The 23,752-nt window shown below is 47.5% G+C and overlaps 1 protein-coding gene across 3 annotated transcripts in view; it reads right to left on the minus strand.

Annotated features, from left to right (window-relative positions):
* The window catches only part of PBX1 (PBX homeobox 1), a 279,686-nt gene that overhangs the window by 41,287 nt on the left and 214,647 nt on the right, over positions 1-23,752 (minus strand). For all 3 annotated transcript variants that reach the window (XM_072946220.1, XM_031688705.2, XM_072946219.1), the window contains 3 exons: positions 15,187-15,431; positions 8,999-9,189; positions 1,338-1,473 (listed from right to left, as the gene is read on the minus strand). In XM_072946220.1, coding sequence (XP_072802321.1) covers positions 1,338-1,473; positions 8,999-9,189; positions 15,187-15,431 — 572 coding nt within the window. The remainder of the gene's footprint in view (positions 1-1,337; positions 1,474-8,998; positions 9,190-15,186; positions 15,432-23,752) is intronic.

Here is a 23,752-nt window from a genome sequence, read left to right on the forward strand (position 1 = left end):
GTTCACACCTGGAACCATCCCTCAAATAGTGCAGCAAGGGTCAAAAAAACCCATTAATTCTCTTTTCCTGGGGACAAAGGGTCTAGATTTAGATAAGAATGGCTACAAACCGAGATAAAACCAGGCTGCCTGAATTTGACCACTGATGTTCTGCTTTCCCAGGGTTGCCAAGGCTGGAAATGACCTCCAGCTGGGTCCAAACACCTGCGGAAGGTCCAGGCTGAAAGGGGGTTGATTTCTGCCTTATCCAAAAGGGTTTCCAAGGCTGCTGCAAAACCGCTGACAGCTTGCCGGGGAGACCCTGGCAATCTCTTCATTGTAGCTCCCCTGTGGGGAGTCCTTGATTCCGACTAGACCTAATTCTGCTTAGCTAAACACAGGTTGATGTGCTCAGCACCCGGCGGGGAGGAGGAGCAGCCAGGACTCAGTTCAAGGAAGCCGAGAGGCTCAGTTTATACAAAACAGGGTCTACATCGTTTGGAAAATGTTAAGTGAAGTTTCTCACTAAAGTAATCCCTTTCTCCCCAACTTCCCCTCTCCCCTTTTATGAAAACACCAGTACCTCTGATGCTCTTGTAGGTGACGTAATTTTGAGGAAACCCTTCTCTGAGAGATTTCAGAACTATTCCTACTGGTCTCCACTAGAGACGAGTAGGGTGGTGTCTGCAGTTCAGACTGAGGAAGAAGTTTCGATGGATCCTTTGAGTAGACAAACTGTAGATACATATAAAACTTGCCTACTTTTCTACTCCATATTAATGTTGAGGACTCCGGGTCTATAAAAATTCTATGTCATGTATCTTTCCACGTCAGTAGGCACCTGTTATGGTTATTGCTCTATGGGGGAAGGGGGCACTCAGTGACATTTTGTGCAATCATTCCAATGCCATCATCGTGACATGTTAAAATTCCTACACTCCATCAGTTACAGAGTGAGTACCCCAAGAGAGGATATCTGAATTCCTTTCATTTGAAAGTTCTGTTCACTGACTCTTAAAAAGTTCCTGGGGTGGGCAAAAAAAGGGGGGACTTCCCAAGTACATGTAGGAACTTTCACTCATTTGAAGCAACAAAGAACTCAGAGGGAAGAATCCTCTCCCCGTTTTCACACTGTGCTCTACTCAGTCTCCTACTTCTGCCGGCCCCTCTAAAGGTTTTCGAGGTACTTACCTGGAAACTTCCTTATAGGCATCACGTGCTTATTACCCTGCCACGTCAAGGCTTTAGTGAACGAAGCTTACAAGGCACGACAGTTCAGTAAAGCAGGACCTCCAAGACCCTTCCTTGCAACCCCCCCCACGACCAGGCTACAGGCTGAGCCTCTGAGGGCTCCTTACCTGGGACACTGTGATGCCACACTTCTTGGCTAACTCCTCTTTGGCTTCCTCACTGGGGTAAGGGTTGCTGAGATGGGAATAGAAATATTCATTCAGGATTTCCGTGGCTTGCTTGTTGAAATTCCGTCTCTTCCGCCTTCATAAAGGGAAAGGAAACAACAGCGGTAACGAAAAAAAGGAAAGTTCACACCAGACGCATATAAAAAGGGCCAGAAGAGGGTCTGCTTCTGGGAGAAGACCCATTTTTGAGCGGAAAAAGTGAGCAAGAGGAGATTTGCGCCAAAGGGCTGGATGCTGAAAGCACCACTGAAAGTGTTTGTGACACACTTCACTGTGCACTGTTGGGGCCGCTAAACAGAGAGCAGGCACACGGATTTACGCAGAGTGGTATATAAGGATGCTTTGTGAGAAGCGTGAGGTTTCAGGATCCAGCCGTCTTGGTTTTAAACCCTGGACCACCTGAATACCAGCTGGGTGATGTGGGCTGCCTCTCCGAAACTCAGCTTCTTCAAATCAAAGTTGGAAGAGTCATACTGACCTCAGAGGGTGAGAGTTAGGGAGAAATGAGGCCACACACAGGAAGGACTCAGCACAGCGACTGGTCCATGACAAACGCTAAGGCTTGTTGGGGACAGTGTTTCTTCCTAGCAGGTGCATGGCCATCAATCCAAGTTATTCATTTTCCACAACTGGTAAGATAGATAGGGTTTTCCCCAGTTACCAATGAAGAACTGAGTTCAAAGATCACTTAACTAGCACGTAATAGAGCCCAAATATTAATTCAGGTCTGCTTGACTACAAAACCCAGCCTCTTTTTTATATACAGATCACCTTCTGGCAATGATACCAAGACTCTGGAACCGTTAAGTTAAAAATAAGTTATCTTCCCTCCATTCTATCCCCATATAAGTGCATGCAATGTTTTTAAAAGGTGTGGGGAAGAGTCAGGGGATGGACAGAAGTTAACCCCCGGACTGCCTGACCTCCCTCGAAAGGAAAGAAGCGGTCCTTCTTAAGGAGGAACAGCTGCTAAGTGCTAAAACGTAAGCCCAGAGAAATTGATTTCATCTATAGGGTGCAAAAGAGAAGAAACCCACTTTTTGAATAAAAGCATGCTTCTGCCTTAAAAAAAAAAAGTGCTAATTGAACTAATTTAGAGTGTGAGTCACTGTATGGCCTCCTCCCAGTTAAGGCCTGAGGATCACATAGGGACGCTTAGGGATGGGGGCTCCTTGCAGATGCAACATGCACCTCCTTGAGGAGGTGGGCCATCTATCTTTAAATTAGCTCCATTAACACTTTTGCCTTTCTTGCTTTTAACAAAAGCTTTTCCTTATTGGGGAAAAAAATCCAGAACATCCCCAGTTAGGCCAGGATAGAGAATTTTCCAATTTAAGCCAACAGAAAGCACAGATTGACTTGCTAGACAGGAGATTCAGCTAATATTGTATTTTCAGGGTCCCACTTGGATTAATTAACACAATAAAGTGCCTGATTTTACCGGATGAACACCATCTGTCCGTAGGTATTAACCACATCTGTCCAGATTATGCCAAGCCCAAGTCACTCTCCCAAATCATGCTGAGTTTCTGGGTCACCCAGCAACAGAAATTGGGCAGATTGGATTAAAAGGTCCAACTAAAAAGGAGGCATGCCTTAAAAGCTCTTGCATGATGGGAACGGGAGCAAGAGAGCCAAGCGGCTAACAGTCTCCAGGCTAGTCTTGGATAACCTCCGGTTTCCTCTTTGCCTAAAGCAAACAGTTGTCTTAGGCCTGGGGGACTGGACCCTGAAGGCTTCCCTAATTGGGAGAGTCCGTTCGTTCCTTTGCTGTTTGCGTGAGCGTTACTGTGTATTTTTTGGGACACTTCCAACTGAGCTCAAAGTAAGCCTCTCCGGAATGAGCTGGGGTCCGGGGATGGCGCAGACAGCTGTTCCCACTCTCTCCTCCCTGCAGCGTGCAGTCTTCCCGTAGGTGGTCTCTTGTACTCTGAGCGACACACTTGTCACCTCTTTCAGTGACTGTCTCAATCCAGGGCCTTTGAAACCTCAGAATCAGGCTTTTGCAGAATTTCAAGAGACCCAGTGAAAAGAACACACTTCTGACAATAAGGTGACTTGAACTAAGACACCGGGTTTCTTTGCTTTGGCTGGACGTGTTTTCAGCTCAGTGTGTTAACATTTGTTATTTCAAGCCAACCGAAAGCTTGAATAGTCGGGTATCCGGTAGATTTAAGAAATGTGGCAGTTGATTAAACTTTAGGGACGGAATCTTTCGAATCACCGTGATTCCAGAGTGAGAAGGGTCGGCACTGCAGGTGTATGTTGTTAACCAACCAAATGCATTGTCTCTTCCCAAATGCCTCCCTCCAGAGCCATCGCCACACTTACCGCTGCGTACCCCAGTCACCTCAAACTCTGTGTTTCTAGTTGCCACGTTTCACCCAAATCAGCTCCATTTTCTTTGTGACCCACCTCATATAATGACATCACCAGAGACACACGGTCCCTTGCATTCGCTAATTTGTTCGTTCACTCGTTCAAGTATTTGCGTGTCTAGCTTGTGTTAGAATCTGGGAGGGATTCTCAACCCCCCTTGCTCTCTTGTCTTCATCAGATGGTTGGCTCTGGAGCAAGCCTCCCCAGTTCTATATTTCATGTCTGTCTCTTCTGTTCCACCCTTAGTGTCATTGCTATTTTTGAAACGGGTTTAGAGGAGCCACTGTCTCTGTCATCAAAAGGTCTTGCTAGTGCTGTCTGAAAGCATTTTCTTCAGAGAGGAAAAGAAATGCTCTCTCTGTTCTCCAATACAGGAGCTATTAGCTGCACACGGCTACTGCGTGGTGAAACACGGCTAGTGTTAACTCAAGAACTAAACTTTAAAATCTTTATTCATTTTGGTCTTAATGCATTTAAATTTAAAATCAACAAGCCACGTGTTAGACAGCACAATTCTACATTGATGCTTTCCCGAAACAGTGCCCAAGCAGCCCTCCTGGAAGGAGAGCGCGGACTCACAGCCCCGGGCACGCTGTCAAAGGCGCGAAATGTCTTCACAACGTCCTGCTTTAGGCTACTCCATTATATACCAATCTGTATCTTAAGAAATTTTCCCTCCAAATAGTTGAGTAAAATGGGAAAGGGAAGACTCAAAAATAAAAACAGAAACAAAAAAATGGGGAAAGTATTTCATACTTATTTTGCAGTCCCCCTGTTTCAGAAGCATAAGCCTCGAAAGTGGTCCCCTCCCCAATCTCTCTCTAATTCAGCTCATCTTCAAGAAAATCACTGGAGTAATTCCTCCACGCCATGGATCTGATCATGATGATGATGATAATAATAATAATAATAATTGTATAATATAGTGATCCTTATGATATTATAGCTGAATTATTGTATGAATTCTATGTTCCAGACATTATCCTTTTTTTTTTTCTTACTGAAGTACAGTCAGTTACAATGTTGTCAATTTCTGGTGCACAGCACAGTGTCCCAGTCATGCTTATACATACATATATTTGTTTTCATATTCTTTTTCATTAAAGGTTATTACAAGATGTTGAACATAGGTCCCTGTGCTATATAGCAGAAACTTTTAAAATCTATTTTTTATATACAGATACCATATTTATTCCTGTGTATAGAATTATCCCCATTTTAGAGACACAAAAACTGAGTCTTAGGGAAGGTAAGCCACTTATTCCAGGTCACAAAGACAGTCAGGGTCATAGCAAGAATGTAAATCCAAGTGGTGCAGTTTGAGAACTTAGCCTGTGAATGGCTACATCTGCTCCTTAAACAGCTCGGAGGGTTTCTGCTGCTCAACAGGACAACTCTGAATCTTCCCTGGGACAGTGAAGGTCTTTCGGGGGATCCATTCCATCCCCCAGTGCCTCATTTGCCCCCAGTCCCACACATGCTCTACAGAATTTCCTCGAGCGACATCATATGCTTCTCCGTTCCCCAAAGACACTCGCGGCGTTCATGCTCCCGTGCCTCTTCACACCACCCTGCATCTTCCTCTCCCACAGCATTTGTCACAAGTTCACATATGTCTCCCCAGCTAAACCGCAAATCCCTCAAGGGGAGGAGCCAGCCATGTTCACATGTATTTGAAACCCTGGTGCCTAACATGTAGCAAGCATTCAAGTCAGTAACGCTTGTTGAAGTTGAATTATGTTGTCTGACTTTGCTTCTGTGATTCCTTCCATTTGTGAAACATCACACACCTCTGACAGCCATCACCGTCTGCCTCCCCCTGGTTCTCTCTCCCCTTCAGGGGAACCTGGCTGACCAGTTTCACGCACTCATGCGCAGTTTTAAGTTCGGTCCAGAGCAACTGTCCCAGGAGATTATGAGCTCTTGAAGGTGGGACTCACATTTATAAGCATTTTTTTCATCTTTGTAATTCCAGTGGCTAATATAGCAGTTGGAAGAGAGTAACAACTCAATCAGAAGTAAACAAATCTCAGTAGAGTGCCGGTTTGACCAGACTGTACTGCATGTCCCCCCCTTGCCATGCTCTTTGCCAATCATGTAACCCCATCTACCAGGGTGAAGTACTTCCAACCATGTGTTTAGGTTCTTATTGTTATTTCCAGCAAGGTGTTATCAGAGGAAAAAAAAAGAAGTTAAAATTACTGTATTGCTTGAAAATCATTAAAAGGGTCTACAAGTTCTCTCTCTTTCAACTAAGAGAAACATATTTATGGTCTTGACAATAACCTTACCAAGTTTTACAGCACAATGCTTGGTATACAGAATGAAATAATAAATGTTGAATGAATGAATGAATGAATGAGTAGAATTTTTAAGGTAAACTTTTCTGGCACAGTTAAGTCAATGTAAGGAAGAGAAAAAGGATATGACTTGAGTGGACAAAACCTGGGCCAGGTGCTGGGTGAGGAGTGTGGAAGGCAGAAACCTAAGAAGGTCTGCAAGGTTCTACCCTGGGGGACATCCCCTCCCCTTGAGTGTGTGTTGTGGGGCACTGTGATATGACAGGATATCATTCCTGTGATTAAGTTACTAATCAGCTGACTTTGCATTAATGAAATGGGAGATTAGGTGAAAGCCTTAAAATGGTGACATTCTCCAGGAAGAAAGCAAGCAGCCAAGTTGCATGCTCTCTATGAGGAGGGCAACTGCTAAGAGCTGGGAACCTCAGTCCTACAATCACAAGGAACTGAATTCTGCCCACGACTGGAATGAGCCTTAGATGAGCTCACGGCTTCAGGTGACCCTGAGATGACAGCTTTGTGAGACTGGAGCAAAAGACCTGGACTCCTGAATGACAGAAACTGTGCTATAATAACTTTGTGTTGTTCTGAGCTGTGAACTTTGTGGAAATGTGTTACGCAGCAACAGAAAATATAAGGAATGTTACACAGCAAAGCAGTAGCATTCAGTTCTACACCTAATACATTCCAAAGACGAATCCAGTTCCTGAATCAAGCCCCCCTTGTATTTTATTTGTCTTCCATGAAATCTTTTCCTGATGAAGCCCTGCCCATCGCATGCATGGCTTAGAGCAGCACATGAGCATCGTAGTGAGTATGTCTTTCTTACTAAAGTTTGTTTAGCTCTTTCTCCCAATTACAGACAGCACTGGGAGCGATATTAACTACCTCAATCAAGAGGTCCAGGCAAACATTTATTTTTGAGCTGGGAAAAAAAAAACATTTGCTCAGCCTCGGGTTGGCATTTGGGGGTCATATTCTTTCAGTCCTACTGAACATACCCTCAAAATAAATGCTAATCACGATGACAATAGGTTCGTTGTTTCAGTTTTGAATCTTGGCTCAGAGGCAAGGATTCAAAGGTTGCAACTGAAGCAGGAAAGAGACCCTCTCTTCAAGTGACTGTCCTCTGGTGCCAACTGGAACAGTCTAGGCAGAGGCTGGTAGAAGTGAAAGGAACTGTGTACAAAGCTTGCCGAGTTTTGTGTCTTTTAGAGTCTGACCTTCAGCTGGGCACGGCAGAGTCACTGGGGGAAGAAATCCTATGAGAAAATCATTCTGCTCCTCCTTTCCCGCTGATTTCTTTCTTGAAAAGAACCCAGTCTGGGCCCAACTTTTCTTTTTCTCTTTCTTTCTTTTTGTTTTTTTCAGTATCTGCCAACATAAACACCCACTCCAGCATTTTAACGAGGGGCGTTACCATGGGGATGTCAGCAACACACGCAGCGTGGCGGTGGCTACAGCACGGGGGAAAGACCAGACCCAGGCCACCAGTCCCTGCACTTCGCACCGTGCGGAGCAGTCTGCTTTAAAGAAGCCAGGCCGGCTGCCGGCCACGGCGGGAGGGAGACACACAGGGGTCCCGCTCTGGGGAGGGGGTGCTCTGGCTTCCCCTCCTCCTCCTCACCACGCTCAGCTGGGAAAAGCTCTCTTCATTTGTACTCTCTCTTGACTCACTCTATGGAGACACAGTCTGCTACCTGGCATTCCTATTTCATATTCCACGTGACCCAAAATGCAATGAATAAAAGGGAGTTCGGGAGATGCCAAGGGGGTTTTAAAGAGGTCTGTGAACTGTAAAGACCGTACTTGGGAAGCGACAGAGATACTCAGGTAAGAGAGCTAAATAACACGTGATTTTTGGGGTGGAAAAGTTTAAAGAGCAGAGAATCTGTGTGTCTGATCGAAAAGGGACAAAACTCCAGATTGTGAAATGGTAGACCACCCTGACATATCTACCTAATGCTTTAACAATAGAAATCACAGATTGGGATTATATTCAGGAACTGAAATAATGATGAAATGTGCACTTGTAGAAGACGGCTAATTTAAGATGAACTATAGATCACGATGGAGTCCCACACTCTGAGAACTTCTTTACTAGATCAATGATCAACACGCTCCACTAGGGTAGATGAAAGATGGGACTATTATCATGTTACAGGCTGGATTAACAGAAGCCAAAGAAATCAAAGGGGTTTGCACAAATCCTTTGGTCTAGAGAGGAGGGGGACCAAGAGCTGATTACCTGTTCCGTAGTCTCATTTTTGTCTTAAAGGACCTTTCTATCCATGGTTTCAACTGAATTCTTTGAACCACAAGTTAAGTCACAAGTTAATGTCAGATAGAAAACATCAAATCTTGATTGAAAATTTGGCCCATATCAGACAGTCCCTTGCCCCTCTGTGCCCAAGGGACCATGTCTTACTATTTTGGATCCCTAAAACTCAGGTAACTGGTTATAAATAATTGTTGAATCGAACTGGGTGCACTCTTTGCCTACATATAGCATGGGAAACTCTCAATCTGAACTGTCTTTCTTGGAGAAAATAGGTCACGGTCATATTGAGTATGACCTCCACTGGCCCATAGTTAGAACACAGACCTGTGAAAGAGGCATCTCATGATATGAAAACAAAAAGTCCTGCCTTCCCCATCACTGTAGCTAAGTCTTCCTCGCTTCTCCTCAGAGTAGCAGTGGCGGTAAGAACGTATCTCCTCCCCCCATCACACATTTTCCTGGAGCTGGAGAAACCCGACAGCTCATCCACCCTTGCAGTCCGCCTTTCCCAACCTGAGAACCCTTCTCAGGCTTCCAGGGGGCTCGGCACTGAACATGGGAGTCCTTGGAGAGGTCCAGCCGTGGGTTCCAACCCCGGATCAGTGACTCCCCCAGAGGACAGACCTGCCGTGGTGACTCACCGCGCATCCAGAAACCGGGAACGCAGGATCATGACGGCCTCACACGTGCTCTGCTTCAGCTGCATCTGGATGGAGCTGAACTTGCGGTGGATGATGCTGACCATCCGCTCGATCTCCTTCGGGGAGATGGGCCTGGTCCGGCTTTGCTCTCGCAGGAGGTTCATCACGTGGGTGGTGAACTCGTTACATGCCTGGAACGGCAGTAGGACAGACACGGGGCAGGGTGAGGGCCGGGCCTCAGCACACGCCAGGCCCGTGACGTGAGGCTGTGTGGGCTTTTCTGGAGACTTGGGCAGGGGAAGAAAATGGGGCAAGTCTGTGGCATTTTGTCAAATCAGAAACAAATCAGTGACTGCCTGGAAATCCCTCGTTGGGCTATAATTTTCGGCCATGATGTGATTTTTTTTTTTTAAGGGAAAAGAGAATTCTTAATCATTTTTCAAAACCAATTTTTTTCATGATTTTACTACTGTGAAAGATGAGAACACGGATACCAGCATAAAACACACTCCACAACCCTTTACTGCAACGTTAACAGCCAAAGAGAGTTTGAGGTCAAATACAGCAAGAACTTTCTATCTTGCTGATTGTCTGTGACACATTAGGGTTCCCAAATATTCAGTTTGGGGGATGTGCAAGCAGCCCAAAGAGTGGGATCACAGAATTAAAAGCTCTGATAAACTCTTCCTGGGAGATTTCTCAAAAATCTATTTCCACCTCTAGTTTTATTCTACCAACTCTCTCCTAGCAGCCCCTAGGGCGGGCCTTCTGAAAATCCACCGTGTCTACAAGACAAAGGGAATCCGTATAGAAACAGCATCAAATGTGACTGAGAGGATCAGGAGTTATCCCTGTAGAAAGGAAATCTCTCAGGTTACAGCCCAACCTACCACCAGCGCCGGAAGGGAAACTGGACATCATTTTCCCCACCTCCTTATTTTACAGCTGGGAAAACCGAGGCCCCGAGAGATGAAGGCACACAGCAAAACCAGTGGCCGAGGCAGGACCCGGCCTCTCCCTACTCCAGGCTGGGGCGTCTGACTTTCCCAGACTCTGAGCTTGCTCCTCTGAACATCGCTGCCCGTCTCTGAGTTACTATTACTTATCACCTGTGCTCTGGTTTTCTTAGTGAGCCTTCAATAAAGTATCTATTCCCAGGTGAACTCAAAGCAATGTTGTAAGACTGTCTAAGATTTGTAACAAAAGGCAAGTTGATGCTTTAAGAGTGGAAGAGCTGAGGACTTCAAGGGGCCAGCTCAGTATTAATAGCAGAAACACGCTCACTAATGACAGCACTGCGGTGCCATGGCTTTCCCAGCACAAAGCCCTTCGTATCTGTCAGTTACACAGTAACAGTAACACATTTACTCTTCATTTCTCCAGAGAATCCTGCCAGGTTGGTTGGCCAAAGACACACAGGCAGACACATCCACCGGGGCTGTCAGCATGGGAGCTGGGAAGCCTGGTTTTCAACCGCGCCTCCGTGAGAATGTGGGCAAATCCTTTCACTAATCAGTGCTCCATTTTACTCATCCGAGAGTGGATTTAATCATTCCTCACCCGTCAGCAAGGCTGCGGTCCCCATGCTCTTGTGCAGTGACCTGCGGATGGAGTAAATCACTCACATGAACAAAGCAGTGGGGCAAGACCACAGATTGCCTGCATTCAGATCCTGGCTCCAGAACTCGCTTAGCTGCGCGACCTTGGTTAATTACACAAGATCCCTGAATCTCGTCTTTCTTATGTGTGAAATGGGGACGACAGTACCCACCTTCAAGGGTGTGGTGAGAATTACATGAGTTACTACCTATGTGTCTGGTCATGTAAAGTGTGTCCTTATTACCTCTTCAATATGTAGATAACTTAGAAACCCAGCATGTGATCAAGATTGGGCCAACTTGTCCAGGTTTCAGTGTCCCTCGTGGCGAAAAGAAAGGGGGTCTCAAATACCTTCTACTCTGCAGGCAGGTACCAAAGACAAGTCCACGGAAGATCAGGTCCATGGAGCATTAGCACTAAGAAAATTACTATCTAAACACAAGATCCTTTTACAAGCATCTTCCCTCCCCAAACTCAACTGCTACCCCTCCCCACCCCAACCAATCTGTATAACAAAGGGAGGGAAATAAAACCAGGCAGCGAGTTGGCTGGGATTCTTTGAAACCGCGGGGTGGGAAGTGGAGGGTGAGGCCGGTTGCAAGCGTCCCAATCTGCTTTGTGGGGAAACACTGCACCCCACTCTGGGCTGCAGCCTCCCCACTTGGTAGGGGCTTAAAGGGGGGGGCTGGATATGAAGGAGGAATTGCCCAGTGGACTTGCTCTCCACAGGGAAGCACAGAGCTAGGCTCGTAAGAACATGCTTTATTGAGGTGAATAAAAATGCTCGCAATATCTGATGTTTATCCAGGGCATTCGATCCCGGGCCCCCTTTCTGTCCTGCCAGAAACAGACAGGGCTGTCTTTCCACCCACTGCTGAGGTGGAGCAGGGCAGCTGCTGAACAGCTGCTTGGGAACACACAACAGACAGCAGAGAGGAGTTCCAAGTCCATTTTAGACAGACAGGACAGAAGGGTCCAGATTTCTCCAGGACCTGAGCCACCCATGCCTCCTCCTCAGCTCCCCCAAGCTCGGCACCTCTCCAGGAGGTCAGGCCCTCCCGATGTAACGGGAAGGGTGGGGGTCGCGATCGTGAATGAAACAGCACCCTCGTGGGCTGAGGGTTTCCGTGCCCGAGGAGACACTGCTGCAGACTGTCCTCAAAGCAGTCACCCTTCTAGAGCGACCCCTCCAGCTGCCCCCAGAGAGTGGGCGCGTTCTGAAAGGAGCTGTCCCAGGTGCCAGGGCGAAGGGCACTTCTGGGAGCAGCTGCCTACGAGATGCTCTCTTAGAAAATCTTGCTTGAGTTGATGTCATTTGATCCTAGAGTTTAAGCTTCCTTCCGGCACCCTCTTCAGCCCGTCTTCCTCTCTGATTCCTTCAAACTGGATCTGGCCGCCCATCTCAACAACTGGGATTCTAGGACCCTCTTAGCTTAAAATGGACCTAACCCACCTGGTTCAGTCCTAGACACTGAGCCCTGCCAAGGCCCTGCCAGCATTATTTACAAAAACTGAAGAACTCTGCAAAGCTTCCAGAACATCATTTTTTTTTTTTTGAATAGCACTTGGAACAAAATTCAGCTTTCTGACATCATCGTTTTATCTATTAGAAAATGCCAGCTTTTAAATACCTTAGCTACCAGCGTGGTCTGCTGGAAAAGTGTTTTACCAGCCTCATTTAATGAAAGACAACAATTTCCTTCCTTTCTTTCTAATGAAAGTCTCTCGAAACCTACTTTATCTAATAACCTCAGGGCGAAACAATGCCTGATTCAGGTAGTTTATTTTGGGGAGGGCTAGGGGGTGAGGAGGACTACGGCAGCTAATTACTGGAAAGCTAACTGATCCTCTGGTTACCCGCCAGCACCAAACCAAAAACACAGCAAAACAAACCCAGCTTTTAAATAGTCGATTTGGTAACTTCACCTAGGTGCTATTAAAACAGACAGTGACATTTTTACTTTACTAAGGTTTCTTATTTAAAAAAAAAAAAAAGTTCCCAGGAGGAATGGTTACAGACAAAACAAAGAAGATCTATGTCTCAGACATACTAGCTGGAAGGTTAATGGCATAATTTCCCCACAATCTGCTCGTTACTCTAATTAACAATACAACTAATATTAATAAATTATTAAGCACACAGAGTGTATTAAGCAGTAATACCCAATACCCGTAAATACAGTTCAGTTCTTACCCAGAAAATATCCATAGAAATAAGGAACTTTTTAAGAAGAATAAATACTACTATACTCTACATTCGCCTAATTTGCTCTGTACTGATGGAGTTTTTCCCTAAGTTCCCTATTTCCAAGAGCTTTATTATTTAGATGAAATGGATATTCATAAGAAGTTTCTGAAGGAGAGTATTTTTATCCCGAGCCTCTCTTAGCATCAGTCTAGTACACGGAAGTAAGAGAGAGGACGAGCTGGTCACTTCACTGTCCACAGAAGTCCACGCCCTCCTCACATCAAGCGGAACTGCGTGTTGTTCCAATAAGAGCCTTTGGGCTAAGGGTCAAAAACTGCATTCCAGGGCAAACTCTATCCCTCTTTGGATAGATGTGACCCAAATACATCACCGAACCTCTCTAACCTCCATTTCCTCGCCTGTATGAATACGGAGACGATGACTTTATGGAGACGATGACGAATTTTAGGGGACCCAATCATAAAATTACCTTGAGGAGCAAGTGCAGTTATGCTGGCCATTTTTTTAACTCGTTTTGAATGAGGATGGAAGAGTGACAAGGGGGGTTACATCAAGAAAATAGTCCATTCTTCTATATAGCTGGCAACCTGAGCTAAGACTAATGCCAGTTTTTAACACCGTCCAGCCTAACCTCCATTCCAGTTAGGAATTTGGGTAGGGAAGCCACACTCTTCTTGTGTCCCTGGAGTTTGGCATGAGTTAACCTGGATGACAGGTCTAGATGGACTGTTATGCCAGAGATCAAGGTGAAATAGGAAAAGCACAGAGAAGAAAGAACCCGAGACCAGCTAGAGACCTTTAGAAGAAATGTCCCCATGTGTCTTCCCGAGTCATCCCGTTGGTCAGGGCAGACTCTGAGCACTAACGTGATGGTCTGAAGTGGGTGGGTGGGGCAGGGGACTGTCATGGACCAGCTGGCTGATCTGAGCTCAGCCTCTCCCGGGAACGGGGGAAATACGTACACGAGACTACACCGTGATAAGAAGATGTGTTCTTTCCTGAGAAGGTGGAGGGTGATGATTCACAAGCTCTTACCACAGATGTTTGCCTACACCCGCGTGAGGGCTGAAATTCACCATGCTTGGCTCCAGGCATCACCGCATTTTTTTTTTCCCACTCATAAAAGAAGGGACTTTGTTGAAATCCATTTCAAAGGTGGACAGGAGTGCAATAATGAAACTTTCTTCACTTTAAATTTTAAAATGCCTATTTCTATTTTAAAATTTAAATTTTCTATTAAGTTTGCATTTGCCTTCTACCTAGACAGTCAGAAGTGGACTGCAGAGGATCGTCTATCTTTTGTTATTTCTCCCTTTTCTTTGGTGACTCTTAGAAAAGAAAGCTAGAAACCTAACAGTTCAATGAGAGGAAGTTAACTTAGGACTTCAGGACAATGTTGCATCCAAAGAGATGACAACAAACATATCTGTCAGCTAAATGATGGGAGGAAAGGCTGACTTTAAGAGACTCCTAATGAAATAGTGCTGCTCACACTGACCAGAGGAAACAAAATTGATACTTAAATTCATGTATGTGGGTGTGGTGGGGGGGAGGGTCTCCAGTAGAGATGAGCACTGTTGTAATTAGAATCCCGTACAACATTTATGTATTTACACACTGTTTCATGACTTAAAGCCTTTCCTTCATACGATTTTTATGACTCAGTGATATCCTAGACTCCAAATCCACAGCTCTTTGCCAAATACCACCAGCTTTGGGGGTAGAGTGTGTGGACCACTAGATCCCACTGACCATCAGTGGAGAGTCAGGGTTGGAATACAACTTTGTCTGACTCCAGGGGTCCACTGAGACCCCCCGCTCTTTTTATGGCTTGAAGTGTGTATCATATTGGAAGCTGAACATGTTTGACTCCCATGAGAACTGAATCTGGGTAAAGCAAGGGACATTAAGGCCAAGTTTTAGCATCCATTCCCATAGGCTTCCATGAGCACCAGGATAATGAGGGGTCTTCCTAAGTAACAAGCAAACAAGGGCCAGAGGAACTGCCTCCTTGCCCCCCACCCCCACACCAGGGGGTGACTCTGCCCATGACCGACATCACCTGGCGGAGCCCCTGGGCTGCACGGCATGAGCAAACGCCCCGGAGCTCCAGGGACTGAATGCCCCCTTTACTGACTCTTAGTATTTCCTGAAATCATCGTTTGCAGCTTCAGTGTTTTTAATGCCTTGATCTCCAGGCGGCCGGGCTTCTCCGCGGTGGGGACCAGGGACCCGGTGGGCTGCAGTCGGCAGGCGGCTCCGTGGTGGGGCCCGAGGCGCCGACCGCCAGGCAGGGCTGCCCCGCGGTCTCTGCGCAGCCCGGGGGCCGTGCTTCCTCCGCCCTTCCCCGAAGACTCGAGACCCGCGAGGCCGCGGTTACCTGCTCGTATTTCTCCAGCTCCGTGTGGTAGATCTGTCTGATCTGGGACAGTTTGGCTCTGTAATCGGAATGCTCCACGGAGTTGTCGGACCCCGCGCCTCCGGAGGCCGCCGCCGCCGCGGCCGCCGCCGCCGAGCCGCCGCCCTTCTCGGGCCCCGCCACCCCCTCCGCCAACAGCATGTTGTCCAGTCGCATCAGCTGGGGGTCTGTCGGCTCCTCTTCCTGGGCTCCCCGGATACTCAAAACTGCAGCAAGACACAAGGAGAGGGGGGCGTTCATAGCAACCCGCAGAAGAAATTAGAAACAACAGGGAGGAAAGCCCAAACCTTAGTGGTGTCCCTTCACCAATAACGTCTCAAATTACTTGCAATATGGCATCTGAGGAATGGGCACAGGGTGGGGAAAAGAGAGGAATGGGAGGCGGAGAAGATGCAAGGAGAGATTTGCTTTCTTCTCAAAATTAACTGCACGCCATTCATGAGGTGCCTAGAATGACCCAAAAGACGGAGGCAGAAAGTAGACCAAGGGGGGGCAGGGAGTTAGTGATTAATGGGTACAGAGTTTCATTTGGGGAAGATGAAAGGGTTTCTGAGATGGGTGGTGGTGACGGTTGAAGAATGTGAATGTACTTAAGGTACTTAATGCCACTGAACTGTTCGCTTAAAAACAGTTAAAATGGGAGATACCCACCACCCCCCGTGGCTGCGGGATGGGACGGCCCACAGGCTCACAGACACGATCCAGACCTGCAAGTGAATTACTCTGAATAGTGAGTGGTGCAGCTCGGGGACTTGACATTGTTTAAAAAAAAAATAGTTAAAATGGTCAATTTCATGTTATGTATATTTTACCATAATGAAAGAAATTTCAAAACGCTAAAAAAATTAATTATAACAGAATATAATTTTCACTCTCATTCCCTAACTGCCAAATTTTAATTCATGGAAAAGCATTTCCTTCTTCATTTCTAATTTTAGATTTCTGTGAGTTTGTGGTTTTACACTCATTGACTTTGTAATATTCGATCAGCCTCAAGTTTCATTTCCAAAATAACCTAAGCCAAGCAAATCCAGCCCCTCTAGGGTGGCGTCTTAAGACCTTTCCTCTGGATGAGGGCTGACCATCTCCCCAAACTGAGATCTATTTGTTCCGGGGGATGAGGACTCTGTCCTGGTAGAAACAAGGGTGAGGTCCTTTTCACAAGCTGTCTCAGGGATTCAGAGAAGCAGGTGTTCTGGTAGGATGGAGGAGGCTCAGATCTGCGAGAGGCTGCTTTTTATTAAAACATCGTGACCATTTGCAGGGGGTGGGGGTGTGATTTGGACCGAAAGAGATCAAGTGATTTAGTAAATCAGCAGAAGAGCCAGGCAGCCTCTTTTTTTACTACCTTCATACAACCTGCCATAAAATAAATTACTCATCTAAACCCAGTTTAGTTGTCGGCAGCCAAGTCTGTTGAGAGAGAACACGAAAAGACTTTTCAATGAAAAAAAATTGGGGCTAAGATAGGAAAGGAAGGACGTGATTGAAGGCAGAGGAGAAGGCGCCCCACACGTGTTCACAGTTTGGGGACGGAGATGGCAAGGTCTATGTGGCCGAGCACCGCGGACCATCAGAGAGTCCAGAGCTGTTTCCAGCCAGGGCGCGTCTAGTGAGCCCCGCGGGGACAGTGCCAGGTGCAGTGTCTCCCGAGTCCTAGCAAGGCAGCCCCACGGGGTTGTGACAGGGAAGGTGGATCTGAGCTCAGTGCGAGGGGGCATGTAGATGTTCGGGGCAGCCCATCACATATAATACCAGCGTGACTGCTGGCTGTGCCCACATGCTCCTGGCTTCTAACAGGCATGACAAGAACGAACCTTGAAAGTTGTTTTGCAGGAAATCCCGACTCCTGTGCTAAAAGGAAGACGGCAGCATTGCTTTCGTGAAACACGAGACGGTCAAGTGGAAGTTCAAGGCCCGTGGACCAGGCATGGCAGTCAGGAGCAGAGGACTGAAGGCACAGGGTAGGGACGCGTGCCCTTTGATGAAGTGAGACAGGACGGGAGGAGGGAAGGGAGCATGTGGGGAAGGCAGTGAGCCGGGGTGGAAGGAAGGAGGTCCATCCCGACACACGGACAGCCAGCACTTCAGGACCCGGGCTCTCCTCTCACAACTGAATTGTTCATACTCTGCTGCACTCAGATAAAACCGCGACACTGGTGATGCCATAGGCTAGGGGACGGCGGAGGTTTACTTTGTGGACCTTTTCCCAGTGAAACCCTTTTGTAGGCTCTGGAGACTACATGGGAAATTGTCCCTTTGATCACTGAATAACAAAGATTGAGTCATGTTGTTCAGTTCTTTGAATTTATTTACTCAAATCTCCAAAGTCCTCTGAAGAACGTATCACCACTAACAAAGGTTTCCTTCAGAAAGAAACTGAATGCTGTAACCATTTCCTGCTTACCTGTCCCTAAAGGTGTGGAAAAGAATGTCACCACGACCCCTCCAGCCCCCACCCCTGCCCGGCAAGCCTCGCCCTCCTCCCCTGTCCAGCCCAGTGAATTCTCAGGTGAGGGCATTAGTGTGTGGGGTTTATGGGTGTTTCCCCAGTGCATTTTATTGAACAAATTGTAATTGCTTTATCAACAAAAATATCTAGGAGCCATTGAAAAATGAAAAAAAAAATCACCTCTGAGCCATTCTGTAATTGTTACACTTTAGCTTGGTCATAAAAAAAAATGGTGCTGGGGCAAACTTTTCTCTAATCCACTCTCTGGAATCTCATGGCCGGTCTACTCCAGAAGAGGCTGCAAATTCTAGGTCAGCTGGTAGGAACATCCCCCGCCCCCACAAGATGCTGACTGAGGCTGGTGACATCCGAGCTGGGCAATGATGCCCCCAGTGCGTCCCCTCGGCACTCCAGGACCCATCCTTCCTGCGTGCGATCCAGCACTGACAGATGCTGTCATAGTTTCTGGTCTCAACAATGGTCACAAAGCAAACAAGAGTAACGCCATCCCAGTGGTGAGGACGCGCCTTCCCAGGGCTGCGGACACGCCGCCTTACCTGAGGTGATAGTGACGGTCCTCAGACAGCACTTGTGCCTAAGACGGTCTCGCTCACCCCATTAGCTTAGTCCCCTAGCAAAGCTCAACTAGTTATGGGAGGAGGAAGAGAGACAAAGAGACAGGCATGCACAGGCCGAAGTGCTGGGACGAGTTCCTCCAGGGACGAGGCAGGGGGCTGGGTGGGCGTGTTACGGCTACTATTTCCCATATGCCCAGCATTGACCTCAGAGAATATTTTAACTTTCTAGCCCCTCTTACGTGCACCTATGCCCCACTTTTTTTTTTTCAATCAACGGGCAGCACAAACTGTCCACACCAACTCTGCACGCCTACCTGATTAATATATTCCTTGGTCTTGAAATCTAACTGGTTTTAAACGACGTAAGAAAGGAAATTGCCAAAGCTGGCCAAGGACACTGAAAAAACAGGCTGCAGCTCCCTTCCCACCATGGATGGTCCAGGACGACCACAGATGGTAAAGCACTAATCCGTCCTGACTCTTTTACCCCCCGCTCAGGTATGAAAGGTACATGTAGTTGGAGGGGAAAACACATACACAGTAAAGGTGTTATCGCATCGCTTAGCTTTTGTATCAATTTATGAGTCCTGTTAACAAATACTCTTTAAAAAGAAATTTGGGTTCACTAACATTCAATATAATTGGTTTCCTAATATGGCCAAGAAGAGATTGGTATGGTAAAAACACAACGCACTGTAACATCAGTGTTCCCTGCATTTATGCTCAGAGTTCAGGACACACACACAGATCCCAAATTAGAGAGCTGAAGAAAATAAAAGAACAGAATAATGGGGGAAAACAAGAAAACCTAACCGACCTCTCCTAATTACACCGTTTATACTCAAATCATGAAGGACTGAGAAATTTCAGAGTATGTGTCAGAACCACCACAATGATTACGTATATACACAAACATACACAAGATGAACAAGAGAAAACCTTCTTCTTCCACTATTTTACATAGAAGGTTCTGGTTCTGATGGTCTCGGGCGGCGTCTGTGTGCCGGGAGGAGGTACGGATGGATCAATAAACAACACTACAAGTGCAGATTTCTGCCCAGAAGGAGCAGGATGCGAACGTACCACCATAAAAACGGGTGTTGGGAATCACTGATACGAAAACTGTTCAGCTCATGAATTAAAAAAAAAAAATCTCACCAACATTAAATAAATAAATGAAAAGGCCGGTACGTCTAAGCAGAAGTGATGCTACCCATTTACTGCTTGAAGCCAGCACTCTGGCAAGTAGGAGACAAAATGATTATTTAAAAGCTCCTTTTTATCTCCGTGGCACCATGCAAGTCTCAGATGAACCTTTCGCCAGGACACCAGAGATGTTAACACTCGTCCTCCAAGATCCAATTTCAACCGGCGGAGCTGTTACCTAATCCAGCAACCATCACATATGATCAGGTTCCGGCTCCCCTGATGAGCGCCCTGCGTCCTCCCCCGCCCCCTCCCCTCTCTGCTCCCTGGCCCAACAGCTTTTACTAAAACAGGGTTTCAAGAGAAAAATCTCCCATTTATGCCAGTGAATACAGGGTTTTAATGGTCAGGTCTGTGTCCTTCTGCTGCCAAAAATGCCATCACCCGGAGAGGGTCTCCCCTACAGGATATTTAACCCTTTCGGTAATCATTCTTAAAAAAGAGTTCCCTTCTCCCAGATCTACCCTCTCATGTAAGAGACAGGTCAAGACAGGTAAGTGATTTATACAGAAATTGTCACACGCCCTTTGAAAAGGATGTCACGTCCACCTTGCTGCCAACACTGGCCCCGGGGTTAATTCTCTTGGTGACTCTCAAGATAAGGGGGCTGTCACAGCACTGTGGGAGTCGCTCTCCCAACCAGCCTCCTGCTGTTCTTTCTTTATTTTTCTTCACACAGGAGAAAAACAAACCAAACCCAAAGGCATATTCAAGATCCTCGGCAGCAGGGCAGCGGGAGGGTTGTTTTGTCCTTGGCTGAGCTGTGACATGGATCCGGAGCAGCTCCACACAGTGCCCACTAGAGGGCACTCTTTCTTCACCAAGGACTGGTGCGGCTGGGAGGGCCCCACCGTCTCCAGGCCCCAGGTTATCTCAGCGCTGGGGGCAAATGCCCCTGTTGGATTCATCCCTCCATGGGTGGGGCGGGCAGCAGGGGAGGAGGGCAGCTCTATAGAGAGGGCTGTCTTCTGATCTGGACGATAGTCCAGGGGCCCAAAGCTGGGCTGAGAGATGGATGAGATGATAGACAGCCAACACAGGGGGTCTGGGGAAGGGCATGAGGCGTTCTCCCCAGGATGGGAGGGAGCCCGCCCACTTGCTGGCCAATCTCTTGGCTTGATCTGAAGGCACAGGCTTAACCTCCACTGTCCGCCAGCTGGTCTTCACTATGCATGACCAGGAGAGTTAGGTCAGGGATGCTCTCCCACCCTCCGCCCCAACCCTGCCCTGCCTTCTCCCAGTGGGTCAGAACTTTGGACAGAAGTATGGGACAGAATGCAGGTCATCCTTGCATTCTTAGAAATAGAGCAACGTGCTTGCCTCCTGAAAATCTCCCAGTGACATCTTGCATTTATGCAGAAAGTACTTGCACGCAATGAACTGCATCACCTCATACAATGGGAAGTAATCTTCCAGACTCAGACAGCAGATAGCTGAGGACAACTCAGGCAAAGTGATCTTCCCCAAAGCAAAGCAAATGGGACAAGCCACGACTAGAACCTGGGTCTTTAACTCTTAGACACTTTATTCTCTGCTACAACATTAGGATTCTGACTCTTTCACAAATGGCAGCTAAATGGGTGCGTACACATGCAGACACACACACACGACGTCCTTTGATGCTCAGGTTATGATACTCTAGGGAGAAGAGAAGAACCACCACGTATGAGGCAGGGAAGGAAGGAATTTCTTTCTAGTGACTTCCTAATTTCTGCAAAATTTCCCCCAAATCTGGTCCTCTTCAATGACGTCTTTCTGCCAGTAGGACCATTCTGGTTAGAGCCACTTACTGACAGCTTTGCGATAGATTGTCCTCTTCCCTCACAGCCAGAGAAATCCACTTACCACAGTCCCATCCCATTTCAAATCTCAGCTCAAAATCCTTCTCTGTGAAACCTACCCAGACAAGAGCTAAAAATGAACCCCCCTGCCTCTGAACCCCCAGGACAAGTAACACCTACACCATGGCCAAGGCGCATCTCAGGACACCCAAGGTCATGCCTGCCGCCTTGCCAGCAAGGCTGAGAGCTCCTGAAAAGCAGCGATGACCCGTCCTATATCTACGTATCCCCCATCTGACCTCACAGAGCCTCTGGCACTGAGCATCTATTCAAGCGTCTCTTAATACATGAAAAAGAGGGGAGGGAGGCAGGATGTAGGAGGGTGCTCTCTGATGATCTCGGTCCACGGTGCTTGGTGAGGCAGTCAGCTCCTTCTGTGTGCTTTCTCCCCACAGTCCAGTTACAAGTTGGACCAGAGTCAGCTTCTGGGAGATGGCCTTTCCCTCTGCTGCCTCTTCCACCCCCACTTCAAAAAAAACTGTCAAATCAGCCTTTTCGAATCTGAAAAGTCTAAACAAGCCAATCTATGCGGTCACTAAGCCAGAGCCTCCCCAACCCACAGCCTGGTGTGTCCCTAGGAAGTCAACATCATCCGTGATGAAAGCTCTGGGTTTGGGGGGGGGAGCCTGGCACACGACTGGTACCTGAGGAGGAATTCCTGGGAGGCTGGCAGCAGCCCCCAGCGAAGGAGCCACACATATATCATGTTACCAGAAACGAGCCCTCTGAGGAATGCTCAGTCCACTTACGTAAATTGCTGACCGAGTGCCTCTAAGGTGCCAGGAATGAGGTAGGTGCTGGGATTTCCAAGAATCATCAGACGCAGGCTCTGGCTTCAAGAAGCCCACAGTTTAGACTCCTCCAGTCCCTCCTTATAAGGCACACGACTGCCCCGGGGTCCGTGGTGGGCACACCGAGTTGCCAGAGTCGGTGGCTGGCACCCAAAAGATCCCAAAGGACACACACCCCATTTTCCTTCCTCTGGCTTCTTTCATTTCCCACAGGCACAACTGCACCCCACCGATCAGAAACTTCTCCGCTCCCGCTGAAAAATAACTGTGACCTAATCTGGTTCCTCCGAAGCAAAGGTGGGACCCAAATCTCATGTTAGTGGCTTGAAGCTTAGGGTGGTGCTTGCTGCGGTTTTTTTATTCTAATTCTCAACCCCCTCACTCGTTTGATGGAGAAGTTCCTCGTGTGTGTGTGTGTGTTTACAAGAGTCTGTCCATCCAACAAACGCAAATGATCAACGATTTGATTTCCTGAATTTTGCAAACCAGCACTAGAGACAGCTGCTAGTCGGAGCTTCCGGTTTGCAGGAGAGAACCGCCCGAGTCGAGATGGTCCAGGTAAAAGCTCTCGGACGCTGCAGGTGGCCTCGAATAGCTTTGTCAGATGAGAAGTCCAAGTTCCCCGAAGACTTCAAGTGTGAGAGCCACCCTCGGACTGCCAGCTGTCTGTCTCTCAGCCCTTTAGATGCTCAGGGACACCAAGGTGGGGCCCATAGGTCTAGGGTCTCTCACGGTGTTGCCAGGGGATTCGGTAGGAAGCTCAGATGACTTCCAGCCCTTTCAACTTTTCTTCTTGGTTTGTTAAGTAGGTGGACCAAGCAAGGGGACTTGAGGGCTTCAGTCAGTCAACAGCAAGACTCTGAGATTCCTCAAGCATCACATCCCACAAATATTTACTGAGCATCTTCTATGGTGCCAGGCACTGTACTGAGTTTCTAAGTAAAATGCGGTCCAGCAAGGACCTTAGTGATACGCTCATTTCTCCACATTTACCAGCCCCAGGGCTTTGTGAGAAATTATAGGGCAGGACGTGAAAATACAAATACATGACACTCTTGAGATGGTTTTAGGATTTTTTTTTTTTTTTTTGCTGTTGTTGTTGCTTATATTTTTGGGTTTTCTTTAGAGAAACATACCACAATTTCCCTGTCATCCCTTTTCTGGGCCAGGCTTCAGTGGCTCTGGGCACACGCATTTTCCACTTCTCAGTAAACGCTTGGGCACAGATCCCGTCCACATATCCCCTGCGTGGCACACACAGCCCCCTGGGCCCGCTGGAGGACAGCAGGCCCCTGCCCGCCTGGATAGGCGCTGGCTGCCTGGGCAAGGGGGCACTGGTCCTTAATAGCTCAAGCCTGGACGGCTGCTCAGGGAAGCTCTAGGCCTAAGGAGATGCTGCAGAAGTTGGGAGGAGGGCTTGACTTCCCAACGGCCTCGGCCTCTGACTGCCATGTGCAGGCGTACGAGGGAAGAAGGAAAGCTCTGGGGGAGGCCCAGTGCAGGGTGTGGGAGGCCCAGACGGCACTTTGTAGCCCATGAGGCAAGAAACAGTTTCCTACTAAGCTGTAGATAAAAAAGCATGAAAAATGTAGAGCCGCTGGGTGGCGATTTATTGTGCAATGCCTGGAGAGGCAATCTTCTCTCTGCAGTGGCAGTTCC

This window comes from Vicugna pacos, chromosome 21 (assembly GCF_048564905.1).
Source record: "Vicugna pacos chromosome 21, VicPac4, whole genome shotgun sequence".
In the NCBI taxonomy this organism is placed as follows: Eukaryota; Metazoa; Chordata; class Mammalia; order Artiodactyla; family Camelidae; genus Vicugna; species Vicugna pacos.